Source organism: Bubalus kerabau, chromosome 17 (genome assembly GCF_029407905.1).
Source record: "Bubalus kerabau isolate K-KA32 ecotype Philippines breed swamp buffalo chromosome 17, PCC_UOA_SB_1v2, whole genome shotgun sequence".
Taxonomy (NCBI): Eukaryota; Metazoa; Chordata; class Mammalia; order Artiodactyla; family Bovidae; genus Bubalus; species Bubalus kerabau.
In genome coordinates, this window is record NC_073640.1 from 58,446,612 (window position 1) to 58,467,030 (window position 20,419).

The 20,419-nt window shown below is 49.4% G+C and overlaps 1 protein-coding gene across 3 annotated transcripts in view; it reads right to left on the reverse strand.

Moving 5' to 3' along the window:
* Positions 1 to 20,419, reverse strand: part of TMEM143 (transmembrane protein 143) — a 21,752-nt gene continuing 1,333 nt past the window's right edge. The window contains exons 3-8 of one of the 3 annotated variants that reach the window (XM_055551925.1): positions 19,185 to 19,289; positions 9,222 to 9,416; positions 7,562 to 7,689; positions 6,344 to 6,623; positions 1,101 to 1,290; positions 1 to 469 (exon numbers count right to left, since the gene is read on the reverse strand). In XM_055551925.1, the coding sequence (XP_055407900.1) occupies positions 210 to 469; positions 1,101 to 1,290; positions 6,344 to 6,623; positions 7,562 to 7,689; positions 9,222 to 9,416; positions 19,185 to 19,289 (1,158 nt within the window). In that variant the 3' untranslated portion in view covers positions 1 to 209. The remainder of the gene's footprint in view (positions 470 to 1,100; positions 1,291 to 6,343; positions 6,624 to 7,561; positions 7,690 to 9,221; positions 9,417 to 19,184; positions 19,290 to 20,419) is intronic. The other 2 variants (XM_055551926.1, XM_055551927.1) reach the window with 2 other exon arrangements.

A 20,419-nucleotide genomic window follows, 5' to 3' on the forward strand; every position in this document is an offset into this window, starting at 1 on the left:
GGAGGGAGTAAGAGATGGACCAGAAGCAAAGCCAAAAAGCTTTGATTGGCTGTTCATGGGAAGAGGGGCGATTGGCAACGGCGGGCTGCCTCATTGGGCGGTTTTGTTTAAGAAAACAGCATAACGGAAGTGGTAACGAGTAATTGGAAGTTGGGGAGTGGCGAAGCATCTTAGCCATGATCGACAGCTTGTCAAGGAGGAGGCGGCGCTTAGTTCCCAACCAGGTGGCTGGGTTGGGCTGGGCCGAGAGGTTTCTCTAAGGAGTTGTCATCGCTAGGTGTGGACTTGGGGGAAGAGATAGTAGCCAACAGGTCTAGTTTGGGGAGGCCCGGGGGCGGGTACATTCCGAGGGTGGGGGGCAGGGCTTGCAGGTGGGCCAGGGCCCTCTTTCCGTTGAAGGCCACGTCACAGCCTGACTGGGCTAGAAGCCAGTTCTCCACCTCCGACTGGAGCCACTGGGAGGTCTCTGCTGGGGGACAGGCAGGTGTTGTGAGGTCAGACCAACCCGAAGGACTAAGAGTGGGCAGCGGGGAGGGTGCAGGACAAGGAATAAGAGAGGTCTGGGTTTGGAAGAAGCCTAGCGGAGTGGGGCAGAACCTAGGAGGCTCAACGTTGGGGCTCTTATCTGAGGACCAGCCAGGGACTCTTGTTCAGGGAGGAGCCATCTGGGCTCTCTAGTAAGGGAGTATTTGGGTTGGCATATAGGAAGCAGCGGACGGGGAGTGGGGAGCATACCACAACAGGAGTCTGATCCAAGACTCCTATCGCAGTTGAGGTTGAGGTCATCCCAGTAGCAGGCCCACCGAGATGGGAACTGGGTCAGGAGTCCCTACTGTTGAATCCGGTTCACCAGCGCGAGCTGGGTTTGGGAGGTGGGCATCATGGAGATGGAGTCTCACTGGGGCAAGGCCGTCTGGGACTAAGAGGACTCTCGACTCCGTAGTGGCCGGGTGGAGTTTGTTCCAGATGGGGCCACATCTGCGCCCAGCAGTGTTAGGAAGGGGCGGGGCCTAAGGGGAAAAGGGCCGCAAGAGACGGGGCGGGACCTAGCAAGTGAGGGGCTGCAAAGGGGTGGGGCCTCTTGGCCCCTGCGGGCCTACCTTCCGGCTGGCCCTTTGCCCCTCCGGTCCGCCGGGCCAGGAAGCTGTGCGCAAGCAGCGCCTCTTTGGTGTGCTCGTCCTGTGCGCGCAGGACCAGGGCGCTGAGCAGCTCTGCGTTGTTGGACGTGCTGCGGTAGTAGAGCATGTGCGCCAGCTCCAGCGCCTGCGCGCTGCGCCGATGTCCGAACATCTGCATGCAGGACAAAATCCGGGAGGGGAGGGGCGGGGCCTGCTGGGACTCTACGCCCCGCGCATACACACACCCCACCCAATCACACAGGCACCCATATACAACCCCACCCATACGCACACCCCTAGGTCACTCGGGCAGGTACCGCCCTTCCCAAGGGCTGCGGGGACCTCTGCGGCCCTCTCCGGCTCAGGTATTTTTACGCTTAACCCACACGCTCTGGCCCCAGTGCCTCGGAGGCCGCTGCCCGGGTTTGCTTATCTGAGCCACGTAACAATGGATGTGTTCGAGGATTCACAGACAAGAGTTTTAGCCTGGGCACTTTTCATTACAATTTTTTTTAAAGTCCTTATCATCTAGACACACACAAGTATTTCCAGATGATGTGTAGAATTTGCTTCAAAATAATCCAGTGGTGGTGGGTGGGGGGTGGGGGCGGGCGGGGTGTCTTTAGGTGAAACCTGAGTGTTACTAATTGTTGACGCTGGGTGCTGACAACAGAGGAGCTTATCATACTATTCCATCTGTGCATTTGTTTGAAATTTTTTGAAAGGTTTTAAATATTATAAAGAGAGTGTTGTTGTTTAGTTGCTAAGTCCCGTCCGACTCTTTGTGACCCCGCCAGGCTCCTCTGTCCATGGGATTTCCCAGGCAAGAATACTAGAGTGGGTTGCCATTTCCTTCAGGGGATCTTCCCAACCCAGGGACTGAACCCAAGTCCCCTGCATTGGCAGGTGGATTCTTTACTGCTGAGCCACCAGGGAAGCCCGAAAAGAAGTGTTAATGGACAACAAATACTTGATGAGGGAGAGGCGGGTCTGGGGCCCAGCTGTCTACTGGCTACCCCTTCCCCACCCTCCATCCCTCCTGCCTGGACCCCTTTCCTCATTCCTGTTGTCCCTGAAGAGGGAGATGAGAGCCCATCAGTGCCCTCTGCGACTCGAACTCAGATTCATCCACCCAGATTCGTCTTTTCATCCACCAAGTGAGTTCAGGGCTGCTGGGTCCTGCGGCCTGCAGGCCTGGATGCCAGTCCTATCTCTGCCCCTCCAGCTGTGAGGCTGTGGCCAAAACCTAAGTCTTCAGGTAGCCCTGTCTGTGAGCCAAGGCAAATGACAGAAGGGGCACTGGAAGTTAATAAAACATGGCACAGAAGCTGGCAGGTCACAAGTACTTAGTTATTGAAGTATCTTCTGCCCAAACAGTGTTGCCCACCCTACGTGGAAACCTACGGTGAAATGCCTCTGAAATGAACACAGCCCTGGAAAATCGCTGAAATGGCCTGCATGGTCCCAATGACACGCTCTGTGTGAACTGCACTCTCTTCTTACAAGGCCAGCACAGTCAGTTTATGTCCCTGCATTGGAACGAATCGCCAATTTCTTTGGTTGGAGGCAAGATGCAGGAATTGGATGCATTCGCGACTGTTATGAAAAATACATTGGGTTGTGTGCCCGTTTCTGCCAGGCTTATGGAGTGGAATTCTCGCAGGTTAAGTGAACAGGTCATGCCATTCCGAGGCAGACACGTGAGGCCAGACCTCTCCCTGGAGAGGGCTCACCATTGGCCAGCTAAATGTCCCTCCGACACTCACCAAGGCCCACGCTGAGCGCAGTGTCTCTCCTTACCCAACTCCTCAGTCCCTCCTTCCTCCTCCCCTGGGGTCCGTATCTGGGGTGGCCCCACCATCTACGCCATCACAGATCAGAGCCCTGGCACCATCCTGCCCCCTCCTCGCCAGCCTGTCACTCTCCGGCCCCATCCTCCTGCCTTGACCCTCTCTGCCCTGTCCCCTCCCATCCAACCCACCTAATGCATCACCCAGCCTCCTCCCAGGCCTCAGTCTCCCCTACTCCCTTCTCTCTGCAAATCCCCAGAGTTGAGCCTGCCCCTCCCCTGCTCACACCCTCAAATAGCTCCCTAGTGCCCTCAGAGACTCCAAACTCTGTGGCCTGGCCCCAGGGATTACTCCCACTCAATATTCTGCTCCTCTCCCATGAATGCAGCCCGTGTTGAATGAGCTCAGTCTACCCAGATGGTCGCCCTGAGCGCACCCTGCTCTCTTGGGCTTCTGGGCCTTGGGACAGGCCAAGTGGCTTCCAGTCTTTTCTTGAAAAACACTTGCTGTCTTATCGTCAAGGTTCAGGATAGATATCGCTTTGCACAGACAAGCAGCTGCATCCCTGGGTTCCTACAGGGCCCACTGCCGCCTCGGTCAGGCACATGGCTGTCTGTCCATGGGCCCCATGCCTCTCCTTCCAGGGCAGGACCAGCCCTGAGGCATCTCTGGGATGCCAGCTCGACAGCCTTCTCAGGCTGCCCCACGGGTCTCCCCAGGAAACCAGGACATGTCAGGAGCCCCCGCAGCTCAGGAAGTCTGGGAGGGCTTTCTGGAGCCTCTGAGATGAGGGTGAGGAGGGGTTGATCAGCCTAGCAAAAGGATGCATGCATGCATGCTAAGTCGCTTCAGTCGTGTCCGACTCTTTGCGACCCCATGGACTGTACCCACCAGGCTCCTTTGTCTATGGGGATTCTCCAGGCAAGAATACGGAGTAGGCCACTGTGCCCTCCTCCAGGGGAGAGTATGTTTCAGAAGGAGGAACAGCATATGCAAAGGGAGAGAAGGGGAGAGAAGTAGTGGTGGAAGGAGCTACAAGTATATTTTGGTGGAGCTGAAGCTGAGAATTGTGTCAGATGAGGCTGAAGAAGCAGTGTCTCTGAGGCCAGGTTGTGAGCAAGGGAGGAGCAGGGCCAGCTCAGGGGCCATCTGGGATGGGCTGGAGGGGATCACTGGGTGGGGGAAGGCTAGAAAGAGGATCTGAGCTGGAGCCGAGACAGAGGAGAGGAGATGGGCACAGAGAGCCTGGGGAGCAGAGCGCTGGGGGGCAGGAAGGATGGGCTGAGGACTGACAGGTTGGGGGGCAGGGTAATTTCCAGGGGTCTAGTCAGTGATGTGGGGACAACGGGGCCATCCACAGATGGAGAACCAGGAGGAGGAGCAGGTGGGAGAGACGCTGTCCTCCACCTGGCTGCTCCAGACTTGAGTGCAGAGCTCCTGGATCTAGGAGGCACGGGAGAGCAGCTTGTGGAAACCGTGGAAGTGGATGAGCTCTCTGGGGGAAGGGTAGGAAGAGGGCCATGTATCCTGCTGCAAAATCAGCCTCCCAGGTGTCTGATCAGAGCAACTGTCCCGAGATGCGGAGCCGGGGAGGAGAAGGGGGTTTCAGGGGAAGATGGATGCTCTGTGGGCAGCTGGACAGAGGCCAGGGAGGCCTGCATTTAAGGCACGGAGGGAGTCCCTGGTAGTCTAGAGATTAGGATTTGGCGCCTTTTGGTGCCATGGCCCGGGTTCAGTCCGTGATTGGAGAACGGAGATACGACAAGCCAAATAAAAAAAGAATGAACTTAATGAGGCTCAGCCTGGGGCATGGAAAAATGTCCAAAAGGGATCAGTAAATGAGCAGGTGAACTGGGCTTTAAACTGAGTGTCTGAGCCCAAGAGACTCAAGAGTTCTTCATCCCCAAGGGCCACTGAGAGGTGGGACAATGGTCCTCCCTGGGCTGAAAATGCACATGTCCTCCCCAGAGCAGCCCAACACCCTCTTCCCCCTGCCCCTCCGACCCAGTCTGTGGTTGCCACATTCCTGCTCTGCTTACAGCCCTTCTGTGGCTTCCCTCTGCCCTGAGGACGAAGCCCAAAGCCCCTGCCTTGGCATTCAAGGCCCTCGCCACCCCTCTGGGGCCTTGCTTCTCCATCCTGCACGCCAGACCCCATCCCTGTGAGATTCCCCAGGCTGTGCTCACTGCGCCCCTTCTCCACCAGGCTCAATCTCCACCTTTCAGAGCTTCCCTCAATTGACACCCGACCCCTGGTCCTCGGCAGGAAGTGCTCCCTGCTCAGCCAGCACAGCCTGGTTATTATCTGTGGGATTTATTACCAGGCTTCCTAAGAGCCCATTGGGATGGCTGAAAACAGCTTGAAAATCAATGAACCAGCAAGGGAATGATCAGGTACAATGGACAACTCGCGCCAGTTCGCACTCTTGGGGCCAGTGCCAACCCCAGGGAGAATCAGTAAAAGGCAGCCACCTCAAGGCAGAGCTCAAGGTTCAGCAAGCAAAGCACAAGTTGGATTCCAGCGCCCACCTGTCCCTTCGGCCATGAATCCTTGGATGATGAACAACCTGTACAACTGGATGGGGCAGCCCTGCACTCACATGTAGCAGAATCAGGAAAGGAGCTTGTTCGAAACACAGGCCCTGGTCCCAGAGTTTGGGGGTGGGGAAGCCCAGACTCAGGGACAAGAGCCCAGTCAGTAATAATAATAATAAAGGTAATGGTGAACTCTCATATAACACCTCTGTACTATGGGCCAGCCTCTGTTTTCCATGTTCAGCGTATTAATGCATTTAATCACCACAACTCACTGTCATCTCTGCTTCTGAGATGCACAGAGAGGTTTAAGCAGCTTGTTCAAGGTTACATAGCTTAGGACTTCCCTGGCACTCCAGTGGTTAAGACTCTGCACTTCCACTGCAGGGGGCATGGGTTCAATCCCTGCTTGGGGAACGAAGATCCCACATGCCACATGACATGGTTCTCTCTCTCTCTCTCACACACACACACACACACACACGCTAAAAGAATAGGTCACACAGCTAGAAAATGGTAGAACTAGATTCAAACCCAGGCAGTCGTGTTCTAAAACACACCCTTCACATCACCAAGTGCCCAGTGAGTGGCTGTGAACACTTGTGTCACACTGGCCATGTGCAAGCCCTGCACCCAGTGCTCATTACAGATTCACTCATCTCTTCCTCACAACAGCCCTCCTAGGACGGTCTCACTATTTATTAAGCCCATTTTCCAGATGAGAAAACTGAGGCTCAGGGAGATCGAGAAACCCTCCCAAGGTTGTGTTGAGTGAATAAGGAAGGGAAAGAAAGGCCAACCTGAAGCAGGAATAATCCACAAAAAAAGAGAAACAAACTGGCAGGGTGGCCTGACCCTCTAGCTGACCATCAAAGGGCAGGCTTGGTTGGGCGTCACGTACCTTGGCAGCCCGCAGGCCCATGAAAGCAGCGAAGAACAGCAGCAACAGGGAGGTGGCCACCTTGAGGTCAGAGAGCACCACCATGCCCACGTTGACAAAGAACACTACACCCGAGACGATCAGTGTGACGTTGAGGATGGCACGCTGCAGGGTGGACGTGCGCACCTTCAGCTCGGGCAGCAGCTGCTCCAGGCCCTCCAATGGCGTATCCTTGAAGCTCTTCAGCACTAAGTGCCCCTTCTTCGTTCGGGCTGCTAGTATCACCCGCTTAAAGTATCTCCTGATAGCCAGAGATGGAGGGGCGAGGACAGTCAGAACAGCCCCTGGGAGTCCCCCTCCAACCCTAGGTCATTCTCACTGGCTCTGAAGTCACACCATCATTTTAAAAGCTACTTAAAAATGGTGGGAGGAAAGTCAGAAGTAAGCTAAGTGCCCAACTAGAGGGGATCACTAACATGATGCAATCTCCTGTTATTGGACACATAGGTTGCTTCTGATTTTATGAACTTGATAAATGAGAGCTGAATAAAAATTCTTTAGTTAACGTTCAAACCCAAATTCTAAATATATTTCAGGGTATCTGCTAGGTGCCAAGGAGTGCTATTTAGCTCTGGAGAGACAACAAAATGAGTCAGTCACTGCCTTTGTGGAGCTTATAGTCCAGCATGAGAGACAGATAATTAAAATAATTAAATAGACAGTCTGCAAGTATAAATATCTCCTTGGAATAGATTCCTGGAAGTGGAATTACTGGTTTAAGGGATATGAGAGGCTTTTTGTCTTTGGTTTTTGTCTCTGAATTTGTAACCATATTTGATAGTCTGATTCCAGACAGATTGGGTGACTGACAGGCCCCCTGGCCAACTGTGAGATGATATGGCTCTCCTAACACTATCTGTATCTAACTACATGTTAAAAACATAATGTTCTTCAGAAACCTGGTGGTACCACTTTTTCAGAATGTGGCCTTCCCTCTCTGAGCCTCAGTTTTCCTCATTTGGAAAATGGAGAGAAATGTCCCTAGCCCTTCTCTTCCCCTAAGAATTGCAGGTCTTATTTCTCCTTGGGAAGAAGAGGCAGTATTTCATTGACCCTTTCTCCTTTCTTGACATCCCACCCAGGTCCCAGACACCCAAATCCAGACACTGACCTGTCCGTCCCCTCTCGACTCTAACCTTGCTCCCTCTTGCTGCAGCTGGGGAACAGGGGCCGCCTCACCTCTCTGCAGGGGGCGATTTGAAGAAGAAACGCTTGGAGCCCACGCTGGACTTACGGGGCATCTTCCCAACTCGCTGGCCCAAGGCCCAGAAATGCATGTAGATATACTGGTCCAAATTTATTGTCACCTGCCAAAGGGAGGGAGAAGGAAGCAAAAGCAGCTGAGCGTAAGCCACGGTGTGAATGCAGGATACTAGAATTACATGCCTCACCCCCAGTGATCCTCTGCCTCCCCACCTACTTCCCAGACTCATCATCATCCAGTGTGCAGGCAGACAGCCATGTATGGTTGTTCACGTTGTACACTGCACAAGGACATACCATCCAAGATGGCACCATCCACATCATAGTCATCTTCATGACCATATTTCCTAGCATCTATAATGCCACTGATTTTAAGGTACTCTATCATTTTATGAAGCAACTAAAAGGGAAAATATATTGTCAATTAAACCACGCAACAGGGGCTTCCCTGATAGCTTAGTTGGTAAAGAATCTGCCTGCGATGCAGGAGACCCCGGTTTGATTCCTGGGTTGGGAAGATCTGCTAGAGAAGGGATAGTCTACCCACTCCAGCATTCTTGGGCTTCCCTGGTGGTTCAGCTGGTAAAGAATCCTCCTGTAATGCAGGAGACCTGGGTTCAATCCCTGGGTTGGGAAGATCACCTGGAGAAGGAAAAGGGTACCCACTCCAGTATTCTGGCCTGGAGAATTCCATGGACTGTATAGTTCATGGGGTCTCAAAGAGTCGGACACGACTGAGTGAACTTTCACTTTCACTTTTCAAACCATGCCACACTACTGCTTCTAAGTCACAATCCAATTTCAGAGACGGTTAAGTCTGACTTTAGAAAACAACACAACTTAAAATCACCAAAATGTAGTGATTTTTAGTATTTTGATTATAATACTAACAGTATTTAGTATTTTGATTATTAGTATTTTGTTGACTTTTTTCTTTTGGCTGTGCCACGCAGCTTATAGGATCTTAGTTTCCCGACCAGGGACTGAACCCAGGCTCCAGAAGTGAAAGCGCTGAGTCCTCACCACTAAACTACCAAGGAATTCCCATATTTTGTTGACTTTAATGGTGAGTATTTTGTATTATTTATTATAGTTAGCCCTCCATAACTGCAGGTTTCACATCTGTTGATTCAACCAACTATAGGACTAAAAAAAATTTTAATTCCAGAAAGCAAAACTGGAATCTGCTAGTATCACCAACTCTTTTACACAGCATTTACATTGTATTAGGTATTACAAATAGTCAGAGATGACTTAAAGTATGCAGGAGGATATGCATAGGTTATATGCAAATACTATGCCATTCCATATAAGAGACTTTAGCATCTGAGGATTTCCATATCCTCAAAGGCACTGGAACCAATCCCCGCCCCCCACACCAAAGAACAGCTCTCTTAATAGTTTGCAGGCAGATGGGTAATAGAGTCTCTAGTCCTAAGAAGACCTGTAGCTTATGATGCTTTTCCAACAGGTGGGAGTGAAGTTACCCGAGAAGAGGCACTTTTTTCTATTTCACCAAAGGTACCACATGGGCTAGTGTTCAGGACTACAGCTCCCAGCAGCCTCTGCTTCCCAAAGGCTCCACCCCTGCCCAAGGTCTCCTAGGAGTTTGGGTTGTTTTCTGGAAGACAAGCACCTGGACCTCATCCTGAGGGTGATGGACCACCAGAGCGTAGGCCAGGGTGTCCTCCGTGAGTGGGGAGAAGTTGGCCTGGGCCAGCAGGGGCTCCAGGGCCTGAAGCACTTCCTTCTCATTGGACAGACGCTGAGGGTCTGTAAGTGAAGGCTGGTCAAGAGTCTCCCTGTCAGGGTTGATGGGGTCATACAAGGCCTGAGGAGAGAGTCAGAGAGAAGAAAAATGGACTAGGTCAGAGTGTGAGGGATTGTGGGTACATGTAAGGATGTTCCTGGCCCCATAAATAATGGGCTACCCCAAGGCTGGATTTGGGGCCCTCTTCCTGTCTCTCCCCTCAAGCTCACAATATGTTGCCTCACCATCCCCATGGCCTTAAGCACCATCTCCATGCAGGTAACTACCCAACTCACATCTCCAAATCAGACCTCTCCTCTAAGTTCTAGACCTAATATCCATGTTCAGTTTGTGGGGATGTTTAGTAGTAATGGCACCCCACTCCAGTACTCCTGCCTGGAAAATCCCATGGACAGAGGAGCCTGGTGGGCTACAGTCCCTGGGGTTGCTAAGAGTCAGACATGACTGAGCGACTTCACTTTCACTTCTCACTTTCATGCATTAGAGAAGGAAATGGCAACCCACTCCAGTGTTTTTGCCTGGAGAATCCCAGGGACGGGGGAGCCTGGTGGGCTGCCGTCTCTGGGGTCGCACAGAGTCGGACACGACTGAAGCGACTTAGCAGCAGCAGCATTAGAGTAGTACTTCCCCTTCCCCCACAGTAGTAGAGAAGGCAGCGGCTGTGGGGCTGCCCAGATAGACTACATTTCCAGCCTCCTTTGAGACTAGGTGTGGCCAGAATTCATCCACAGAATATGAGCAGAAGTAACAGATACTTCTTGCCCCTCCTGCACCTTCCACTCTTTCCTTGTTCTTAACAGCTTAGAACGCTCTCCTGCCTACAACCGAGTTCTGAGCCCACAGAGATGAAGACAGGGCCCTCAGGGGATGGCAGAGCAACAACATGGAAGGAACCTGGGTCCTGGCATCATCTCATGAGGAACAGAGCTGCTCATCTACCGTGGCCAACTTACCACAAGGCTGTTAAATGGGAGAGGAAGAATCCTCCACCTTCTTTAAGTCATTGCCTTGTGGGGTCTGCTTGTTACAAGAGCTAAGCCTTTATAGGAACTAATACAAACTCTCTACCTGACATTTCTTGGGGATGTCACGGTTGCCTCAAATCCAACATGTCAAGCCCACAAGATCACATCCTCCCATCCCCATCTTCCAGCAAAATAACCATCCTGGATGCCCCCTCCCAAAGCTATTCCTCCCAACCTTCCCTGGCCTCTCCCCTGAGCATCAGATTCTCATAGGCAATTATGTCTTTGGCATCTCCAGCTGGATGTCTAATGGTATCTCAGATCTAACATGATTTAAGGAAAACTCTCCATTTCTACCCCCTCCCCATCTCAGTCTTCTTTCAGGAAATGGCACTGTGATCCATTCAGATGCTGATCAGGAACCCTGGAGTCATCTTTGTTTTTTGTTTTTTTTTTAATTTTTAAAAATTTACATAATTGTATTAGTTTTGCCAAATATCAAAATGAATCCGCCACAGGTATACATGTGTTCCCCATCCTGAACCCTCCTCCCTCCTCCCTCCCCATTCCATCCCTCTGGGTCGTCCCAGTGCACCAGCCCCAAGCATCCAGTATCGTGCATCGAACCTGGACTGGCAACTCGTTTCATACATGATATTATACATGTTTCAATGCCATTCTCCCAAATCTTCCCACCCTCTCCCTCTCTCACAGAGTCCATAAGACTGTTCTATACATCAGTGTCTCTTTTGCTATCTCATACACAGGGTTATTGTTACCATCTTTCTAAATTCCATATATATGCATTAGTATACTGTATTGGTGTTTTTCTTTCTGGCTTACTTCACTCTGTATAATAGGCTCCAGTTTCATCCACCTCATTAGAACTGATTCAAATGTATTCTTTTTAATGGCTGAGTAATACTCCATTGTGTATATGTACCACTGCTTTCTTATCCATTCATCTGCTGATGGACATCTAGGTTGCTTCCATGTCCTGGCTATTATAAACAGTGCTGCGATGAACATGGGGGTACATGTGTCTCTTTCCCTTCTGGTTTCCTCAGTGTGTATGCCCAGCAGTGGGATTGCTGGATCATAAGGCAGTTCTATTTCCAGTTTTTTAAGGAATCTCCACACTTCTCCATAGTGGCTGTACTAGTTTGCATTCCCACCAACAGTGTAAGAGGGTTCCCTTTTCTCCACACCCTCTCCAGCATTTATTACTTGTAGACTTTTGGATCGCAGCCATTCTGACTGGTGTGAAATGGTACCTCATAGTGGTTTTGATTTGCATTTCTCTGATAATGAGTGATGTTGAGCATCTTTTCATGTGTTTGTTAGCCATCTGTATGTCTTCTTTGGAGAAATGTCTGTTTAGTTCTTTGGCCCATTTTTTGATTGGGTCATTTATTTTTCTGGAGTGGAGCTGTAGGAGTTGCTTGTATATTCTCGAGATTAGTTGTTTGTCAGTTGCTTCATTTGCTATTATCTTCTCCCATTCTGAAGGCTGTCTTTTCACCTTGCTAATAGTTTCCTTTGATGTGCAGAAGCTTTTAAGGTTAATTAGGTCCCATTTGTTTATTTTTGCTTTTATTTCCAATATTCTGGGAGGGGGGTCATAGAGGATCCTGCTGTGATGTATGTCAGAGAGTGTTTTGCCTATGTTCTCCACTAGGAGTTTTATAGTTTCTGGTCTTACGTTTAGATCGTTAATCCATTTTGAGTTTATTTTTGTGTATGGTGTTAGAAAGTGTTCTAGTTTCATTCTTTTACAAGTGGTTGACCAGATTTCCCAGCACCACTTGTTAAAGAAATTGTCTTTAATCCATTGTATATTCTTGCCTCCTTTGTCAAAGATAAGGTGTCCATATGTGCGTGGATTTATCTCTGGGCTTTCTATTTTGTTCCATTGATCTATATTTCTGTCTTTGTGCCAGTACCATACTGTCTTGATAACTGTGGCTTTGTAGTAGAGCCTGAAGTCAGGTAGGTTGATTCCTCCAGTTCCATTCTTCTTTCTCAAGATCGCTTTGGCTATTCGAGGTTTTTTGTATTTCCATACAAATTGTGAAATTATTTGTTCTAGCTCTTTGAAGAATGCTGTTGGTAGCTTGATAGGGATTGCATTGAATCTATAGATTGCTTTGGGTAGTATACTCATTTTCACTATATTAATTCTTCCAATCCATGAACATGGTATATTTCTCCATCTGTTAGTGTCCTCTTTGATTTCTTTCACCAGTGTTTTATAGTTTTCTATATATAGGTCTTTAGTTTCTTTAGGTAGATATATTCCTAAGTATTTTATTCTTTCCATTGCAATGGTGAATGGAATTGTTTCCTTAATTTCTCTTTCTGTTTTCTCATTATTAGTGTATAGGAATGCAAGTGATTTCTGTGTGTTGATTTTATATCCTGCAACTTTACTATAGTCATTGATTAGTTCTAGTAATTTTTCCTTTCTTATCATCACCCCTGTATCTGATCTTTAGCCAATTCATCAGACTCTGAATCGTTCTGGACTCTAGCTTCCTTTCCATCCCACTGCTGCCTTCTCGTCCTAGCCACCATCGCCTCGCACCTAAACAGGTGCATCGGGTTTCCACTCTCCCACCATGTCCAAACCAGTCCCCACGTGGCTGTCACAAGGAGCTTACTGAGATTATAAACAGACCCTATCCCTCCAGTGGCTTCTCATAGCATTTGGAATAAAATCCAAACTCGATGACCTTCAGTGTCCTCATAGAACTGCGTAATGCCTTGTCCATCTCATCTTATGCACCCATCAATGCCGCCCAAAATTGTTGACTGAATGAATGAATGAATGAATGAAGAAAAAAAAGAGCTAGGGACTTCCCTGGCGGTCCAGTGGTTAGGACTCTGTGCTCCCAATGCAGGAGGGCCCAGGTTTGATCCCTGTTTGGGGAACTAGATCCCACATGCCACAACTAAGAGTTTGCATGTCACGACTAAAGACCCTGAAGTGCTACAACAAAGATGGTAGATCCTGCATGCTGCAACTAAGACCCAGCACAGCCAAATAAATATGTAAAAAAAAAAAATTTTTTTTTAAAGAGCAAGCTTCCAGGTGGCTTGCCTATTTGTTCACAGAGAGATGGAATTTCAGGGTGACATATAATGTGTCCCAGACTATCCAACAAGCCCCAGAGGGAAGCACCCCTCCATAAAACCAGCCCCTAAACCCCACCCTCTGTGTGTCTCTCAGGAGAGGCAGCCTTAAGGAACAACACATCAAGGTCAGGGGAAGCTTTTGTTAGTGGAAGGAAACCAGGGAGGGGCATTCCAAGTGGGAGGAACGGCCTGGGCAAAGGTTTGGAGACGGAAAGTCCAGGGTCTCCGAGACAACGGAGCCAGGTGTCTGATGATGTAGTAGAGAATCGAGCCCAGCAAGTCCTCATGGGAACTAATGCTGAGGGCCGGCCCGTGCTGGCCCAGAACAGTACTGGGGCCCAGAACTAAGGCCTGTGTCCAAGTATTTCCAGCCAGGCTGACAGAGCAGGTCCCATGGGCCATGTTCTCAAATTCACGGAATGACCTTGAGAAATGCCTTTCCCGGGGCTGAGCTGCACTTTGAGAGTGAGGGACTCTCAGAGCTGGAGGAGGGAGAAGTGCATTCATATAACGTCCGCTGCAAACCAGATTCTCTTCTGGGAACTTCGCATCCGCCCATGGCTTCGAGCCAGAAACCTGGATGTGGTGGGTGACCATTGCTGTTCCCTTTCCTTGCATGATTTATTAATCACGATGATTCCACCTCCAAAACAGAGAGCAACTCCGCCAGGCTCTCTCCTCCCCACCAGCCCTGCCCAGTCCACACCACCATCGCCTTCTGCCTGGATGAGTCCAACAGCCGTCTCCAGGGCCCTTCCAAACGCCCTCGCCTCCCTCCTCTCAAGACCACTCTCAAGCCCAATGTGTCCCAAAGGGGGTCCTGAAACTCCTCCCCAAACCTGCTCTCCCTCACCTCCATCTTCTCCATGTCAGAGAAGTGCATTCTTCCAGGCGCTCAGGCCCAAAGCCTCTGGTCATCCTGGACTCCTCTCTTTCTTCAATCCATCAGCAAATCCTGATGGCACCCATTCAAAACAGACCCAGGATCCGACCACTTCTCATCTCCTGGGCGGTCGTGACAGCCGCGCCAGTCTCCCGGCTCCCAACCTCACCCCCCAGTCTGTTCCCGGAAACCACCAGAGGGCGCCTCTTGTAACAGAAGTCAGCTTGCGTCTGTTAGCTCAGAGCCATTTCCTGGCTCTCACCTCACTCAGAGTCAAAGCCAAGACTTCACTGTGTCCCATACGGCGCTGAAGATCTGGCCGCACGCCCCTCTCTGGCTCATCTCCAGCTTTGCCCCTTCACTCACTCACCTCTAGCCCCTCCTACATACCATGCACACTCCAGCCACCGGGCCTTTGCACTTACCATTCTCATAGATCTCCACATGGCTCACTCTGGCCTCCTTCAGGCTCAAATGTCACCCCCTCAGTGAGGCTGTCCCTGACTACCCCACCTAAAACTGCAAAAAACACCTCTCCTTTCTTTTTCTCCTTAATTAGGGTTACCAGATTTAGCCAAAAAATAAAATACAGGACACCAAGTTCAGCTGTATTTCCAGATCAACAATAAATAATTTTTCAGTTTAAGTATGTCCTGTGAAATATTTAAGGATTGTATTTACATGGACATAATTCTACTTTAAAAAGAATAATTTCTCATAGCTTATCTGAAATTCAAATTTAACTGGGTTTAGAGGGTAGAAGAGTGTCCTCTAAAAATTCCTGTCCCCTGGGAACCTCAGAATATGACCTCATTTGGAAAAGGGTCTTTGCAGGTATAATTAAGGTATCAAAGTGAGACCATATTGGATTAGGGTGGGCCCTAAAAGCCTTTGACTGTGTGGATCACAATAAACTGTGGAAAATTCTGAAAGAGATGGGAATACCAGACCACCTGATCTGCCTCTTGAGAAACCTATATGCAGGTCAGGAAGCAACAGTTAGAACTGGACATGGAACAACAGACTGATTCCAAATAGGAAAAGGAGGACATCAAGGCTGTATATTGTCACCCTGCTTATTTAACTTATATGCAGAGCACATCATGAGAAACGCTGGACTGGAAGAAACACAAGCTGGAATCAAGATTGCCAGGAGAAATATCAATAACCTCAGATATGCAGATGACACCACCCTTATGGCAGAAAGTGAAGAGGAACTCAAAAGCCTCTTGATGAAAGTGAAAGTGGAGAGTGAAAAAGTTGGCTTAAAGCTCAACATTCAGAAAACGAAGATCATGGCATCCGGTCCCATCACTTCATGGGAAATAGATGGGGAAACAGTGGAAACAGTGTCAGACTTTATTTTTTTGGGCTCCAAAATCACTACAGATGGTGACTGCAGCCATGAAATTAAAAGACACTTACTCCTTGGAAGGAAAGTTATGTCCAACGTAGACAGCATATTCAAAAGCAGAGACATTACTTTGCCAACAAAAGTTCGTCTAGTCAAAGCTATGGTTTTTCCGGTGGTCATGTATGGATGTGAGAGTTGGACTGTGAAGAAGGCTGAACGCCGAAGAATTGATGCTTTTGAACTGTGGTGTTGGAGTAGACTCTTGAGAGTCCCTTGGACTGCAAGGAGATCCAACCAGTCCATTCTGAAGGAGATCAGCCCTGGGATTTCTTTGGAAGGAATGATGCTAACGCTGAAACTCCAGCACTTTGGCAACCTCTTGCAAAGAGTTGACTCATTGGAAAAGACTCTGATGCTGGGAGGGATTGGGGGCAGGAGGAGAAGGGGACGACAGAGGATGAGATGGCTGGATGGCATCACTGACTCGATGGACATGAGTCTGGGTGAACTCCGGGAGTTGGTGATGGACAGGGAGGCCTGGCGTGCTGCAATTCATGGGGTAGCAAAAAGTCGGACACGACTGAGTGACTGAACTGAACTGAAATCCAATGAGAGTGTCCTTATAAGAGACAGAATAGGACTCATAGAGAAGAAAGTGATGTGAAGATGAAGACAGAGATTAAAGTGATGTGTCCACAAGCCACGGACTGCCAGAAGCTTGGAGAAAAGCATAGGATGGGTCCCTTCCTCTGAGGCTCCAGAAGAAACTAACCCTGCCAGCACTTTGATTTTGGACTTCCAGCTTCCTGAACTCTCAAAGAAGAGATCTCTTGTTTTAAGCCATCCAGTGGATGCTCATTTGGTATGGTAGAATTAGGAAATGAATAAGCTGGGCGTCTTGTACTTTATCTGGCACCCTCTCTGTGGTACTTAGCACTTCTTCACATATTTTACTTCTTTACCTTGTGGAGGGTCAGTCTCTCTCCCTGGCACGTGATGCCATGAGGCAGATACACAGGCGCACCACTGAGGCTGGGGGCCTGGAACCTTCCAGGACACAGTAGGTGCTCAGTAAACATGCATTGAGTGAATCCAATGAATGAATGCAAAAGGGAAAGGAGTCCCAGAGAGAGGGCACCTGCCAAGGTCGCCCTCACTCCTAGTGAACGACAAAGCTGGCGTCTGAACTGGGGCTCTTCTTGTTCTTTGCCTGCTCCAAACTGCTTCCTCAAGGGTCTTAGGTCATCAGCAAATGGTAACCCAGTGTGTCTCACTCACCTGATGCTTCCACCCACCCTCTCAGGGTCTCCATTTAAAATCTGCTGCCTTGGGACTTCCCTGGTGGTTCAATGGTTAAGAATCTGCCTTGCAATGCAGGGGATGTGGGTTTGATCCCTGGTCCAGAAACTAACCCATACACCACAGAGCAACTAAGCCCATGAGACAAGACTAGAGTGCCTCAACGAAAGAGCTCGAGTGCCAGTTAAGACCCAATGCAGCCAAACAAACAAATAAATAATAATAAAATAAAATATGCTGCCTCAGTGAGAATGTGTGTCTTTGCTGCATATTCCATGTTTCAATATGGTTAAACATTTGCATAACATTTAAAAATAACTTTTTAAAGAAAAAGAATCCTGTCTCCAGAGGCCAGAGATGCCCCAGAGAAAAGCTTGGAGGCCAGCAGACAGGAGCACAAATCTTGGCTCTGCCACTTGGGACCTGCCTCATCTTGGGCTCAACGGGGCCCTCTTGGAGCTTCGGTTTCTTCTTCTGCCAATGGGGCTGCTGGCAGCTACTTGGTGCTGCAGGAAATTGATAAGCCTGATGCAGAGAGGCCATAGCTGCTACTCACCAAAGCAAGGAGGGGAGCTATGGGGGGCAGGGGCAGTAAAGGGTTAATTCCGCAGGCCTGAGTTGTCCAAACCTTGCACATTCCAAAGACCTGGTCCTTGAAGGGCTCCTGGGAGAGAATCTTGAAGCATTCACTCCCCAGGGCTCAGTTAATGTCCCTGGTGGTCATGCAGGTTGTACTGTCTAGATCCTCCCAGGACTGTTTCTTAGCCCAGTCTCCTACCTTGACTTCCAGACTATGGGCATTGAGTCCATCTCTCTACCCAGCTGTCCAAGAGGCAGCTCAAATTTCTAAGTCTAAACTGAGCTCTCAGTCTTCCCTGAAGACCTCTCTCTGCTCTGCTTTCCACATCTCAGTAAGTAGCAGCCGTATCCTTCAGGAGGTGCCGGCATGAACTGCTGGAGGCCCCCTGACTTCTTTCTCTCCTTCAAGGTCCCGCCCACTCAGCCAAATGATGATGCCTTCCAACCATTACCAGTGCCTGACCACTTTTCACCACTTCCACTGCTATTACTCTTGTCTGAGCTGCCATTATCTCTTACCTGGACAAACATAATAGACTCTTTAATGTATCTCTCTGCCTCTGATGGTCTGTTCCCTGCTGAGCAGCCAGAAGAATCCTATTAACACCCGAATCTGTTCATGACCCGCCTCTGCTCTGAACCCTCCTGTGGCGGCTCCCAGCTCGCTTACATAAAAGCCACGTCTCCAGCACAACCCACGAGGCCAGGCACAGTGTCCCCTCACTCCCTCTCTGCTGTCGCCTCCTGCCCTCTTTACCTCCAGCCAGTAGTTCTACTGCCATTCCCCCAACACTCCAGGCCCTCACACCTCAGGGCCTTTGCAATTGCTTTTCTCTTGAAAAAGAGAACGTTTTCTCAATGTTTTTCCTTGAAAAAGAGGACGTTTCTACCTGAAATGTCCATCCCCAGACACCCATCGAGTTCACTGCCTCAGTTCACCCAGGTATTAGCTTATCTGTCACCTCCTCAGAGAAGCCTTCCTTGACCACCCTGTCTAAATCAGGCCCTTTTCTCATCGCTTTCTATCCCACCTTCAATGGCACTTGCCACTCCTGAGTGTCACATTTTACATTTTTTGTTTTCAATTTGGCCACACTACATGCTGAAGAGCCGACTCATTGGAAAAGACCCTGATGCTGGGAAAGATTCAGGGCAAGAGAAGGGGGCGACAGAGGATGAGAAGGTTGGATGGCATCAACGACTCAATGGACCTGAGTTTGAGCATGTTTGAGCACCAGGGAAACAGTGAAGGACAGGGAAGCCTGGCGTGCTGCAGTCCACGGGGTGGCAAAGAGTCAGACACAACCAAGTGACTGAACAACATGGCGTGTGGGATCTTAGTTCCCTGACTAGAAATTGAACCCACAGCCCCTGCATCGGAAGCTCAGAGTCTTAACCACTGGACCATCAGGCAAGTCCCTTACATTTATTCATTTATCATCTTTCCACCTGGAATATCAGCTCCAGAAGGGCATGGCTTCATCTGTTCTGTTCACTGCTGCATCCCTGATGCTTAGAAGAGGGCTGGACTCCAAGTAAGCACTCAGAGAATTTTTGCTGAATGAACAGATAAGCAAACAAGGACAACAGGGCCACAGGGTCCTGGTTCTCACCTGCAGCTGGGTCAGGACGTGATGGTAGTGGAACAAGGTACAAAAGTCCACGTGGGCTGTGAACTCCTCCAAGGCAGCCTTCTCCGCAGGAGTGGAATGGAACTCCTATTACCTCGGGAAGCAAAACATCTCTTTAGGCCTCTCTCTCCTTCCTCATGGTGGGGTGGCGGCGGGGGGGTGGGGGTGTGGGGAGCGGGATTCTTTCCTGGGCAACCCAGACAATCAGAGCTCTGGGCTCTTTAAAATTTTGTGGGTTTTTTTGGGGGGGTGGGGAGGGGGAGAGAACTGATCAATTTCACTGAAAGAAACTGAGGTAGCCCTGAAGAGTGAAAAACAGATGGCTTAAAGAGCTAGGGTTTCAAGTTACCACTCTGATACTTACTGGCCAGCAGTCACACAATGCTTATTTGTGTGCCAGGAACTGTTTGCTGGCATGATCTCATCCTCCAGAGGACACAAGAAGGCTGATGGAATTATAACCCTCATTGTTCAGAGGGGACACCTAGGTTTAGGAAAGTCACTTTCTGAGGGCCACACTGTCCATAAAAGAGAAGCTGAGACTCGAGACCAGGCCTGGTCCAGAGCACACAGATATACCCACTATTTTAGCATTCCTACCTCAGTGCCCTGGGTGAATGCCATCCCCTCTCTGAGTCTGTTTCCTTATTGGCAACAGAGGATCACACCCTCTTTCTGAAAAAACCGATAGTGACAATTTGATGTGATTACATGTGTCCATATATCTAAATGTGTGTTTGTGTGTGTGTATATATACTTCTGTATATGGATAAAGCCCAGCACAGAACTTAGGCCATACAGAGACATTTCAGTTCAGTTCAGTCGCTCAGTTGTGTCCAACTCTGTGACCCCATGAACCAAAGCACGCCAGGCCTCCCTGTCCATCACCAACTCCCAGAGTTTACCCAAACTCATGTCCATTGAGTCAGTGATGTCATCAAGTAATAATTATTAAATGAAGGAATGATGATAAAAAATAATCACAAGTATGATGGTGACAGTGGGGTAAGAACTTAAGGTCTTAGGGTCGAGCAAGTATCTACTTGTCTCACCCTAATCCCCACCCTGCTCTATAGTCAGTACACTTTGGATCAAATCTGAGTCACTAGTCATGACCTTAGGTGAGTCACTGCCTTCTCCTGCTTTAGTTATCTCCTTTGTAAAGAGGGAATGATGGTGGTACCTCTTACTGGGTTGTTCATTATTCAATAATATGC